The 14,412-nt window shown below is 30.2% G+C and overlaps 1 protein-coding gene across 3 annotated transcripts in view; it reads left to right on the forward strand.

Annotated features, from left to right (window-relative positions):
• Window positions 1-14,174, forward strand: part of LOC106457448 (ubiquitin conjugation factor E4 B-like) — a 69,208-nt gene extending 55,034 nt beyond the window's left edge. For all 3 annotated transcript variants that reach the window (XM_013916869.2, XM_013916870.2, XM_022383391.1), the window contains 9 exons: window positions 1,211-1,309; window positions 1,974-2,209; window positions 2,683-2,809; window positions 3,226-3,370; window positions 3,977-4,111; window positions 4,386-4,577; window positions 5,161-5,335; window positions 5,887-6,033; window positions 12,323-14,174. In XM_013916869.2, coding sequence (XP_013772323.1) covers window positions 1,211-1,309; window positions 1,974-2,209; window positions 2,683-2,809; window positions 3,226-3,370; window positions 3,977-4,111; window positions 4,386-4,577; window positions 5,161-5,335; window positions 5,887-6,033; window positions 12,323-12,399 — 1,333 coding nt within the window. In that variant the 3' untranslated portion in view covers window positions 12,400-14,174. The remainder of the gene's footprint in view (window positions 1-1,210; window positions 1,310-1,973; window positions 2,210-2,682; window positions 2,810-3,225; window positions 3,371-3,976; window positions 4,112-4,385; window positions 4,578-5,160; window positions 5,336-5,886; window positions 6,034-12,322) is intronic.
• The last annotated feature ends 238 nt before the right edge of the window (window positions 14,175-14,412 follow it).

Consider the following 14,412-nt stretch of genomic DNA (forward strand, 5'->3'; position numbering starts at 1 on the left):
ACTTTATATTTTATATGTTATTTTCAGTAATTAATCTCTCTAAGAGTTTGGTAATTTTGATTAATCTCGCAACCACCATAAAAAATTAGGAAATAAACATAAATTATCCCTCTTTCATTCTAAAATAACACAGATTATAACATGAAAACATAAATGTTTAGACGAAATAGCTTAAATCTCATAACATTATACATTAATATATGTTTATTATTTTTATTATATTGATCTTTCACCCATGCCTAGCTAAAATACAGAAGTTACAACAACATGGTTCACGTGCACTCATGTTACCTATCAAATAACATAAAGGTGACCTTTGGTCTGTACAAAGTAACTTGTCTTGGCTGTGTTTTAGTCGACTAGTATTTTGTAAAATACAGTCACTTTTGCACGTGGAGGATTTGAAACAAAATTTTTTTTTCTAGATTTTCTATATACTTTTGAATAACTAAAAAATCATAAATTATTATTTCAATGCAATAGAATTCTACTATAATTTATCAAACTATTTTTTTTAGACCCAAATACAGCTTAGTTACTAATTACAGATATTGAAAAGCTTGAATATAAAATAAGAAGGTCTTATCTTTTCTGTTTGCTAAGATATTGCTCACATAATAAATCAGTGGCACCTCACTCACCTCCTTCCATTTTTGGAAACACTCCCTTATAAACACTTACTTCTATATGTGACATGAATAACCAATCAGAAGCTCAGAATGTCCCCCTAGTGGTTTTTTAGGCCTTTCTAACGTACCTAGTGTCATTTCTTTATTTTAAATCAATATTTCAATGAAGTAAATTGTGTCTTTAGTCTGCTCAAAATTTAATTTGAGTTTCTAATTCGTACGAAACTATAGACTTAGTATTTTGACTTCACAAACATCTAATATGAACCAGTGCTGCATTCAACATACCACGTGACACACAAAAAAATCGATGTTTATCTGTGTTTTTTAATATTTACTTTTAAATTAAGAAATTGAGTAATGTACAGTTCTAAAATTTGAATTATAATCTACAGTTTGATACCAAACTTATTGAAATAAATTCATGAAATAGTAGTTCAATAAAATTTTGAATGTGAGTCAACAAACGAGATGACATGGTCTTTCACCTGTGACACGTATCAAAAGGATTAAACTGGAAAAATAAGGTTTTTCTTCCATATGTAATGCCGTGCTTGAGATGTAAACTTTATCTTTTATAGGCCTAACCTACCTCTTCCTGTTGCCATACCCAATGTTTTTGCGGCTTATCCAGATTGGTATATTGAAGATATAGCAGACTTCTTACTTTTTGTCATACAGTGAGTACTTCAGTATCTATTTACATATATATGGGAAAAAAAAATTGTATTTGGTACAAAAAATATTATAATTGTGGGGAGTTTTACAGTTTTAATCCTGTTCAAATATTAGAACAAAAATTAAAGTGTGTAATTTTTGATTCTGAGGTCAACATCTGATTATGTTTTGAGATTTGATAGGTTGGAATTCACTAAAGGGGTGAAAGAAAATAAAACATGTATCACAGTTCCAAAACCATCAAAGTGAACTTGAGTTGGTTTTGAATGACCTAAGTATCTAGTTGATATGTCATTTCTATTGTAATGAAATAATTCAAAGATGGTTATTTTATGCTAATATAATGATATGAAGAATAAAGAATAATATTCTGTCAACTTGTATTATGTTCCCCTCAAAATAGAAAAAGACCTTATGTTATGCCTCATGATTTTGGCACTGATGTGTGTATGTGTGTTACCCAGTAGGTTTGAGAAATAGCCCAAATATTTGGTATGTAAGGTTTAGTAACTGCCAAATGAATGCTAAATGTTTTCAATATTTCAGGTACCAACTCAAAGTAGCAGAAACAGGTAGGAGAGGAGTTGTTGACTGCTATGATCCTATTGGTGTGTTCTCATCAGTACATAGCTAACCCTTATTTAGTACCTGTTTTCAATATTTCAGGTACCAACCCCAAGTAGCAGAAACACAGGTAGGAGAGGAGTTGTTGACTGCTATGATCCTATTGGTGTGTTCTCCTCAGTACATAGCTAACCCTTATTTGGTGGCTAAGTTGGTGGAAGTGATGTTCCTAGCCAGTTCCAACATTCAACCCTATACCCCAACTCTGCATGCACGAATCTTGTCCCATCCTTTAGCTGAACAACATCTTGCCTTGGCACTGATGAATTTCTACACAGGTTATACAGTCACTTGTATTCTTCTTTATTTATTTTGTTTTGTTGCTATTTATGACACTTAATCAACGATTTCTGTAATTTTTATTTGAATTTTCGAAACATTAGTATATTGTTTCCTTTCTATATTAGAAATATGTTTATTGTATAATTTCCTTAATTAGACACATCGTTTTAAAATTAGCTTTAGAAAATTTTTGGTAGCTAACTTTTTTTTTTTTACTGTGTTAATTTTAATTTACCCAGGTAACATGATGTGGGAAACGTATGCATTTTCTTAATAATTTTTAGATGCAAACACATCCAGTGCTGTCTCCAGAGTTCTCATGATTCGTTACTGTAAACTTAATAGAATTTATTTTATAATTTGTTGTAGTCTAGACACAAAGAAGGAGAGAGATCCTTTATTTTTGAAATTATTAACAAAACACTTTCTCCTTTAAAATAACATCTATTTTTATCAACCGTTTTTGCAGATGTAGAAACAACAGGAGCAAGTAGCGAGTTCTACGATAAATTCACCATAAGATACCATATCAGTATCATTTTTAAATCTCTTTGGTCCAATCCAGTCCATAAACAAGCTGTTATCCTTGAGTCAAAGTGAGTGAGTTTTTACAGTTCAGGCTTAATAACTTCTTAATGGTGTAGTTATAATAATACTTACTTAAAATACTCTAGATAAAGTAATAGAGGAGTTTAAAAAAAAAGCTCTTTGATTACATTTTATGAAAGCTAGTTTTGGCTTTAATCACTGTAGAAAATAATGCTGTTCATATTTTTATTTTTTATATTTTAAAAATAAAATTGTGTGGGGAAAAAAATTGTACCTGTTACAGGAAATTCAAGAAATTAAGCTTGTGGTTTAACCCTCTCCCGATTGCGAAGCAACTTTCAGGTGTTGTTCACCCACATATCAAAAAATTTTGTGTAGAATTGTTATAAAAAGTTTCTGTACAAGTTATTAATGTATTTCAGTGAATTCATGGAAATATCTTTTCCCTTATTTTGTATTCCAGTGTAGGGAAACAGTTTGTAAAGTTCATTAATATGTTGATGAATGACACAACTTTCTTGCTTGATGAGAGTCTTGAGTCTTTAAAACGAATTCATGAAGTCCAGGAAGCGATGGAGGATAAAGAATCTTGGAACCAACAAACTGAGGTACATTGTAGTTTTCTTTGTTTTTTTATACGTTAATAGTAGCTTCACAAGTTTTTTATTTATGAATTGTAAAATTTTATGCAAGTTTCTAATTGAGTAAGAGTTGAACATTGTGCAATTATTATAAATGTAGATTTATTTTGATTATTTGATTTTATGCAAGATAAAGTTTTACCTTGAATTAGTTAGTTATCAGGTATTTGTTCTTACCTTATCTGAAAATTTCAAAGGTAAAGTCCATTTTAATTTGTTTAGAAACCTGGTAAAAGAAGTATTCTTTAACAGCCTGTTGTATATTAATACGTGAGCAGACATTCTTAAACAGTTCCAAATGTTAAAATGATACATCTTGGAAGCCATATAATGGAAAAAGTTATGAAAATGTAGATTAAGTTGTGAATACAGTTTTCAATGCATGTGCCTTATATATATTTCATTATTTTGATACTGTATTATGTTTGTTAGAGAACAATTTGTTTTTGTTTGAAAAATAAAGAGGATTGTTTTATTTTTAATATATGTTATCTAATGAATTTATTAGATTAACATTTTAACTGTATTTCAAGAAAGATTTTTATGCCTCAATCACTTGTTATTATCCACCAGGAAGCCACACAGTCCAGACAAAGACAGTTGGCCATTGATGAAAGGCAGTGCCGTTCCTACCTCACTTTAGCTCAAGAAACGGTTGATATGTTTCATTACTTGACGAAAGAAATTGTTCAACCATTTTTAAAACCAGTAAGTTTGTGTAAAGATACAGTTTTCATCAAGTACAAAGAATCTTGAAGAAACAAAAGTGTTATTTCTGTTCTAAATAATGTTGTATTTTATATGTGAGAGTAAAGTTATTTATAATAAGAATTAAATACCTGGAAATAAAGAGTCGTAGGTAAATTATTACTGTTGGTATCTTTTTTTGTAACCACTTGTAATATATGTAAAAATTAAGTTTTTGCAATACAGTATGTATATACATAAAATGTCTGTTAATTATGATGACTTACATTTATAGGAGGTAGTAGATAGACTTGCAGCCATGTTAAACTTCAACCTCAAGCAGCTATGTGGGCCCAAGTGTAAAAATCTGAAGGTCAAGAATCCAGATAAATATGGCTGGGAACCCCGACGTCTGCTTGACCAACTTACTGATATATATTTGCATTTAGATTGTGACGAATTTTGTCATGCATTGGCTTCTGATGAGGTATGTTTTCTTCAGAATAATTGATCATCAGTGTCAGTATGTAAATGTTTTGTGTGTTGGATTAATTTGTTATGAAAAAATTAATAAATGTATATAAAGCAACTTAGTATACTATATGTTTTTCAAAACATGAACCCAGTATTCAAAATGATACAAGATTGTTAAATTATTATTCACTATTAAAGTTCTTGTGTATTTAGAAATAGATAGAAAAACTTGCCTGCAAGAATTCATTAACTAGATCATAGGTTGAACTTAAATAAAAACTTTTAGGTATATATACTTATGTATGGAATCCTGAATCATCATTCTGTATTATTATTTCTTAGAGTTGGTAAATTGACCATGAGATCAAATGCAATTAAACCTATAATGTGATAACTTTTTTGATCAAAAGTTGTAGCAAAATGTTAATTTTTTTTTGTTCATAAATAAGGTAAAAGAAATGCCACTAAAACGGCAAAAAAGTTTCAAATACATTTTAAAATTCAATTGTAGATCTTTGTCAAACTGTAGTAAAAATGATCAAAACTTTTATGTATAAGATACCAGTATGGCATGATTTTATCTTTTTCTCTTGCAGCGTTCATATCAACCTGAATTGTTTGAAGATGCTGTTGCAAGAATGAAAAAGGCCATGATTAAGACAGAACTTCAGATCGCACAGTTTGAACAGTTGTCTAATAGAGTCCAAGAGTTCGTTATTCTTAACAAGAAGTTGGATCTAGATTTTACCAATGCTCCCGAGGAGTTTAAAGGTTTATATTGTTGATAAAATGAATGTAACGTGTTACATTTTTTGGGTGATATTTTGAGCGAGAACAACTTTATGTTAATGTTTTATAAGAAATGTAGCAATATGAAAACCATTTAAGATACATTTATATAATTTTTTTTTGTTACATTTGATGGGATTGTCATAAATATAATTTTAACTTTTAGTAAATACTTTAAAAATTAAAGTAACTTTTATGAAATATTGATTACAACTGAATGGCTTGGCTACAAATTCTACTCATTATCTTATCTTTCCCTGCTTTATTAACTATTAAATTGGTATGTTTGTTCTGGAAAAGGCATTTTGTTGTTCAAGTATTATTTCTGTTTTTTAAAAAGGTTCCCTTGTTTTGTATTTGAAGTAAAAATTATTATTTTATTATAGTGTTATAAGACCTGAAATAATTTCATAATGTGTAATAAATACTTTGAATTAGAATTGTGGATACAGTCTAGTAAGATAATTAAGTGATAAATTTCTCTTTCACTACTTCATGTATCATTTGAGTAATGAATACAAATTTCTGGTCAGATCCCCTTATGGACACACTAATGGAGGATCCTGTTGTTCTTCCAAGTGGAAATATCATGGATCGTGCTGTAATTATACGTCATCTGCTCAATTCTAGCACAGATCCTTTCAACAGGCAACATTTAACTGAAGATATGTTAGAACCAGGTTTGTTTATCTTGTGTTCACTTGTTTGGAATAGATGCATTTCTACAATAATTTACCTATTAATTTGCACTTAACATTATTAGGTGTGCATATAGAAGTATTTGTTGTTTATATTGCACATCTTTTCAGTTTTTACTGTCATATTGTAACACACAGTATGTTTTGTTTGTTGGTGTGTGTGGATTATTACTTTTGTCATCATATACTAAACAGAGGGTCTTATTCGTACTATGTTGGGCTTGGCTTTACTTAGCGCCACCATTTAGAGAAATAACAGTAAATTGGTTTGCACTAGCAGGAGCATGTCCACTGGGGTTGCATTGGAGAGGCAGGCCCCCATTGGAAAACTCTACTCCTCCAGCAGCAGCACTCCATCTGAGATATTCTTTTATAATTTTAAAATTTTCTTCATTGTGACTCCTACTGACATAAAAGTGTTATTTTTTCTGCCCACCCCAAACTAATTTCTTGGTCTTTTGTGCTCTCCTGACCCCCTAGTAAAAAATCCTACAAATGTTCCTTATATACAAGCTAACTGTAACTTCATACCTACTATTGCAGTAATTTAGAGATGATTAATATTAATTTCTGAACAAAAACTATCAAACTCTTAAACTGCCACACAGAAGAATTGTGTTGATTAGTATAACAGTTTGAATGTAGATAATTTATTCTTAACATATCGATTGCTCATTCAGTGACCCCACCCCAGTGGCACAGCAGTATGTCTTCGGATCTACAATGCTAGAAACTGGGTTTTGATTCCTGTGGTGGGAAGAGCACAAATAGCCCACTGTGTAGCTTTGTGCTTAACTCCAGTGACTTACTTAAATCATCTATTTCGTTCTTCGTTGATAATCAGTGTTACTCAAACAAAAAATATTTCTGGATATAAATATCATTTATTCCTCGTAAGCTTGTGTGTATAAAGTTTGAAGAAACTTCTATGAAAACCTTTTTATTTAACAAGAATATATAATACTGACATATTTTTTTAAATGATTACTCTTAAGTAATATGCTTTAATCAATTTGCAGATTTTAACAGTTATCACTCTTAAAATACCAGAAAATATGGGACTACACATTTAAAATCATCTAAGTATCACAGATATATGAGTAGCTATCACTAGGAGTGAGTTAGATATCTCAGCTTTCAACCTGTAGATGAAAGTAAAAAACGAACAGTTTTCTTCTTATTCAAAAATCATATAATAAAATGACAAGTTAAACCATATAAAATACTAAATTGTTTAGTTGCTGTCACCAAATCTATTTGTTCATTGTCAGAAAATCATTGCATATATTGTCCTCACATTTGACTGAAATATGTAATATGTCTTACAAGAAACATTAATTTCTTCAGTTGAGAAAAAGCAGGTTTCTAGATAAATTAACTAAACATGATATATAGTATAAACAAAACCAAAACCGTATAGTTGATTTAATGATGAAAATGTATAACATTTCATTGTATGTTTTTTTTGTGTGGATTGACCTGAAAAGAATGATATAGCTTCGTGATGAATGTTCATTAGAACCAAATATTGATTTCTGGAACAGTATTGTCAATTATGATTTATTTGTATGCTTTAGGATGCTGTCATTTCAATCACACACATTATATAGTTCAACTGCAGTTTGTTCTAAGATTTTTCCAGTCAGTTTTGAAAATACTTTGCCTGTTTTAGGATTCCATTATACTTCAACTGTAATATACTGTCAGTAATTTTAACAGTGTTGTCTGTTGTGGAATGCTGCCTAAAACATATTAACTTCACTTTATTTTTGGATGTATAAATGAATGTCAACTATAGTGACTTGTGTAGGATGCTACTGTTAATATCAATGACATTGTCTGAGAATGCTTCCACTATATTACAATTATGCTTTATCTGTTTTAGGATTCTGCAAATAATTTTACCTACTTTGTCTATATTAGAATGCTGCAAGTAATTACAACAACATTTTTGCCTGTTTTATGATGCTGTAAATAAGTTCAACTACATTTTTGTCTCTTTTAGGATGATGCAAGTAATTACAATAACATTTTTGTCTGTTTTATGATGCTGTAAATAAGTTCAACTACATTTTTGTCTGTTTTAGGATGCTGCAAGTAATTACAACTACAGATTTGTCTATTTTAGAATGCTGCAAGTAATTACAACTACATTTTTGTCTGTTTTAGGATGCTGCAAGTAATTACAACTACATTTTTGTCTGTTTTAGGTTGCTACAAATAATTACAACTACATTTTTGTCTATTTTAGGATGCTGCAAGTAATTACAACTACATTTTTGTCTGTTTTAGGATGCTGCAAGTAATTACAACTACATTTTTGTCTGTTTTAGGATGCTGCAAATAATTACAACTACATTTTTGTTTGTTTCAGGATGCCATAAAGAATTTTAACCACATTTTGTTACTTAGATTTAGGGTTCCTTCAGCTTTGTATGAACTGTACTCTGTGTGCAACTCTGTATGAATTTGATTTTGTATACTTGATTATGCTGGCAGTACATTCCAACTACAATTTATTTTAGGATGCTGCCAATACTTTGTATAATTACTTATGATAAGTTTGTGGCAATTGATATCTATCAGTGTTATCATGGTTAGTGTCGTGTATAATCACATAAGCCTAATTTGTAATTACTAACATGTTTTTTATTACTAGATACTAATTAATTTACATTGTAGGTTTTCCTTCTACTCTCAGGGCTCTCACCCAAGTTGGACTTAAATCTACTATTTCAATGATTTCAAGAAGGCTATAAAGGTTTTACTAACCTTTCTTTTAGGTTAACTGAGTTCTTTATCAGCTTGTTGGAGATAGAATACTTTTTCTCTTGTGAAGGGCTCATATTACATTACTTTAGCCTTATTCTATGATTGTCTTTGTGATGGTAGGTTATTATAGATAGAGCAGTATTATAATCTTGTCTGTGTGTACTTTATGTTGCTGTCAATGAGATCTTTTGCATAATACCATAAATTTAATGCCATCAATGTTTTATTTTTTTTATTAATCTATTAATTACCTCTTCCGAACTTGTGTAACTTACCATATTTGAATATCCAGGAGGTATAATGAATCAATTTTCTATAATATAGCATCTAAAAGACAAATAATCATTCTTACTGGCCTATAGTTTTCCGGTACAAAGCTTTTATAATGAGTTTCTTGAAACTGACTTTCAATATTTTGGAATTTTAGAACAAGATTAACTAAACAGAGGCATGGGAGCCACAGTTTTTTGAGTTAAATTTGAGCTTGAGATTTAAAGAAAAATTTGAGTTCAAGTCAAGCTTTGAGGAGAGCCTGAAATTTCTGCAGGCTATCACTGGGGGAAAAATAAATAAGGAAGGTTCTTTAAATAATTAAAATGAAAAATAATTATGATAATATTAGATGAACTAAAATACATTGTGCACTCATATAAAAACTTTTAATGCTTTATCCTTGATAATACTGAAGTTTAATAATATTTTTAATCAAGTGTGTTGTCATCAGTTTAGGATGATTTACTTAATTTTATCAGAAAATGTCTAGCCAATATGGATGATACATTATGAATTTAATTAGTCATTATAATGGATGATACATTGTGAATTTAATTAGTCATTATAATGGATGATACATCATGAATTTAATTAGTCATTATAATGGATGATACATTGTGAATTTAATTAGTCATTATAATGGATGATACATTGTGAATTTAATTAGTCATTATAATGGATGATACATTGTGAATTTAATTAGTCATTATAATGGATGATACATTGTGAATTTAATTAGTCATTATAATGGATGATACATCGTGAATTTAATTAGTCATTATAATGGATGATACATCGTGAATTTAATTAATCGTTAACTTGTTTCTGAAGTTTTCTTACCAGAAGTTGATATTGTGTTTGTTTCTATAAGAGATAGAAAAATATGAAGATAATAATTATTTCTTGCATAAACCAACACCAGCAGTGTGAGATAGAATTTTCCATTTTGTATTCTGTTTTGTTTTTTATTCAACACTTATATACACAATGTTGATCAAATCCTGAATTGTAGCTTTGTAAGTCCTGAAACTTACCACCGATCCACCAGCAGATTCTCATTGTGGAAACATATTGAATGCATATAGTGTTTTGTAATATAAGTGTAAAAGAGAAATACTAGTAGGGTATAAGATAATCTATAAAACAACTATCAAAACTTTGGACTTCCATAACATCAGAATGTGGTGTATACAACCTACAGCCTAAGTGTCTAAAGGATCATACAGGACGTAGAGAGGAAGCAGCTTACTTAAATTATGATTTTTAGGTTATTTTGATATTAAAATTAATTTAAAATGTCTTTTTATTCTTCAGAAAACTTTCCCTTTTCTCTCTATTTTAAGCCTTAATTTTCTAATCATGTAGTAAAAAGTTTAAACTACATTTTTTTTTGTCTTTGAACTTAAACCAAACCTAAACTAATGCTTATATGCAAGCTCAAGATTTTGGATTCTGTCACAAATCTAGTAATTACAGAGGGAGAATGAGTTTGTTACTCAGTTGTGATGAACAGGACACACATTCATTGATGTGCTATTTGTTTTACTAAATATAAGCAAACTGTTATTTAGAAAAAGCTCTGTGGCTCAATGTTTAGCATGCTGGACTATGGATTTGTGGGTCCAATATTTGCATCTAGTTAACTGCAAAAAAGAATAAACTGTACTCCATACTTCATGGCATGGGCACATTAAAATTGGTCAACTTTCATTATTTAGTCAGGCAAGAATAGCCCAAGAGCTGGTGGTGAGTGCTTTGGACTAGTTGTCTTTACTCTATATAGCTCAAAGCTAAGAATGTTTATTGCAGATGGATAGTCCTTGGGTATATTTGGGCCAACATCCCAAAACAAACAAAAGTTTTGGGAAAATGGAAAAACAAAGAAAATTACTTATTAATTATGTTTTACATGTCAAGTGAATAAACTTCAAGTCTCAGTGTTGATGAATTTCCTATTGCATTGTGGGTAAAGCTGGATTAAAATTTGAGCAAAACCTACTGTTTTATGGCTTTGTTTCATTTAAATATATTCCGCGAAATTACTTGTAATTTTTTTTTCACAAGTAATTTGAAAACAGATTAAATGCTAAGAAGAATAGTTCGGAATAAAGAGTTGCATTACAGCAAAAATCAATTTTCCAGTTCTAATATAACTCATTTGATTGATACGAACTTGAGTTAATAGTAAGTTTGTGGGCTTAAAACACTAAAATTAGAGGTTTGATTCCATATGGTTTATATATATATATGTGTGTGTGTGTGTGTGTGTGTGTGTGCATGTATGTAATTTTTAAATGACTTCTTGGATAAAATACATATTAAGAATACCAATAAGTGCATGCTGTACCATGGATTTGAGGCTCCTTTATACATGCCCTGTTTTCATCATCAAAAAAAAAATTGTGTTCCACTTTTTGGGGCTATGGCAGCATTATAAGAGTGTTGGTCAAATCCCACTGTTCCATCAGAGTAGCCCATGAGTTGATGGTATGTTGCGTTAATTAGCTGTCTTCCCTTCTAGTCTATCACTTCAAAATTAAGGACAGCTAACACAGATAGCCTTTAAATTCCTTTTCACAAAATTCCACAACACATTCATGTTGTGTAACTGAAAGCATGTAAAAACTGCAAGGTCATGAGAGATGAATGTAGACAGAAGATTGGTAAGATAAATTTCATTAATGTAGCAAAGTCATACAAAACAGATATGTTAACATAAATCGGCTGAAATATAAATGCATTACAATCAGTTGTGAGCATACAAGTTTTATATATGCATAACAAAACCAAAATCAATAGAGAGCACTTGCACAAGAAATATGTAAAAGTGGATGTTAAACATGTATGTGTGTGAATTGCAGCATACATATTGATACGTTGGCAAGGTACATTCAGCTGGGTTCACATGCAGTAAGTTGTTTGATTTAAAGTACGTGTCTTATAAGATGAGAAAAATTTCCTTATGTTGAATATTTCTTTTGACAGTAAAGGACTGCACTTTAAAGCCATTCTAACTCCCATCAGCCCAACTAGATCAGTCACTGTTGTTCAACAGAACCGTTAGTGTTGGGAAACAGTTGGTACACGTACAGTATATATATATATATATATATAAAGATGTTTGGTCAGGAAGTTCTTTAATTGAATTGGTTCACTTGTTACTATTAGCATGTGTATTAATGAATAGGTTGTACTGATGTTTTTCTTTTCTTGTTTATGTCTACAGCCTTAGAGTTAAAACAGAGGATTCAGGAATGGAAGAAAGCTAGAATGAACCAGGTCCAGCAGTCCAGTCAACAGTAGAGAGAGAGAGAGAGACTGACTATCACAAGTGTTATGTAGTAAAGGATGTAACTACAGTGCCTGTGATGTTATTTTCATGTAGAATGAGGTGTTTTTTTTTTGTATGGGAATACTGTTCAAATACTGGTTCAAAATTTTGTGATGTCTTTTTTTTTTAAATCCATTTTACAACAACTGTTAGAAAGTAAAAAGCGTAATATTTGAAATGCCAGTTGACCTTATCTTTACAAACTTAGGATGAGCATTGATTAGTTTTATGAACTATACTGCTTGTACGAGGTGAGATATGAAAGTCAATTTTGGATGCATGCCTAGGATCATTATGATTTTCATCAATGAGGCAGTTTTAAGCCTTTATATTTTTGTTCCGACCGCTCAGTTCATAGTTTACACAATTTGCATACTCAAACAAAAGTCTTGAGGAAAGTATTTTCATTCAATAATATCACAGGTTTTGCTTAATAGATGGAAAGAAGAACACAACTTTAAGTAGAAATCCAGCAAATGCTCTAATATTTTTATAATATTTCTGGAAACATTTGAGGTTAGGATAAAGCAGTTGATTATAATGGAACGTTAATGTGCAGTAGTGATATTAAGTAAGTTCATTTGAAAATCATTAAATAACTAACTGTCATGTTTTTTTGAGTTCTGTTGCTGCTGGATGCAGTGTATTAAGCATATTTTATAAACAGAGGGAAAAAATCAAGTTGACATCTCGTTGTACATCAAAATATGCCTGAAACCAGTCAACAGAATTTTTACGAGTAATCAGGATTAGCTTATCTAAAACAGTAACACTTTACAGACACTGGGTTGGTGGTTTGGAAATACGGTTGAATTGTTAGAGCTTTTATACTTTGGTCTTTTGATTATGTAAACCCAAACCGTGGAACAACATTACATGTAAAGATTCCAAAATTGTTAGAATCTGCACTGTTTGTAATTACGATCCCTTAACGTTCAGTTTAGTCACATATCTTTCGTTTGAATATTCCAATTCAGTTATGGAAGGTAAATATATTCATTTCAAACATTACAAATACAACATAATTTTGTAAAATATGCTAAAACGACACCGTGTGTATTCGCTCATTTTTAAAAATCTCCCTCCAGTGTAAACTTAATAGAAACCACAGAATACAGACCTGATACATAGTTTTTCCTTTTATCTAAAACCTTAATTAAAAACGTCAATTACAACATTATAGTTCAAACCATTATAACATTGTCAGGTTCTGTTGTTGGCATCTTTTTTACTACTTTTATTGACTTAAAAGATAACATTGTCCATCTTAATTTGTTTCACCGATTGAGGTAATTTAAATTAACATGAACTTCCAAAAGGTAACCAATTTTAATGGTATGAAAGAAAATTTTCATTTTTTTTCTTGTATAATATAGACTTGTGCAATAGTTTTCCTGATTGATTTAAGAATTGAGTTTAGATTCACTCTCGAAATATGTGTGGTTTCTGTGTACTTATTCTTTTGAAATCAAACTTTCGTGATTTTACAAAACCAAGTTAAGTAACAGTTTACTTGTTTCTTAAAAAAAAAAAAGACATGTGCAAAGAGTTTCTTGAATAACATAAAGTACAGGATTAATGTCTTAAATAAATTGTCTTATTGCGACTAATCTCTTAAAACAAGCTGTAGGGTCAAATCTGGAAGCTCTCGTTTTTTTATGTACCTAAATGTCCCCTTCTAGTGTAAAAAGTTCACAAATGAACTCCGGAATACTGTTAAACGTTGAAATAAATGATAAGTCTAGAACTGTGACTAATAAGCTTGCTTTTTTACTTTGACAACAAACTTCTAGTAAATCAATACTATTGCCCAGTGTTATTAGTATGAAACTTAAGGCTTTCATTCATATCTAAACAACTGAGTTTATTTAACAGTTTTACAGGGTAGATACAAGTTGCCAAGAAGAATGAATTTAAGTTTTGTTCATATTCTTGGTGTTCAAGAAAATAAAAAGTTTAATAAGTGAAAGTATGTGTACAAGTTG

The sequence above is a fragment of the Limulus polyphemus genome, unplaced genomic scaffold (assembly GCF_000517525.1).
Source record: "Limulus polyphemus unplaced genomic scaffold, Limulus_polyphemus-2.1.2 Scaffold332, whole genome shotgun sequence".
Classification (NCBI taxonomy): Eukaryota; Metazoa; Arthropoda; class Merostomata; order Xiphosura; family Limulidae; genus Limulus; species Limulus polyphemus.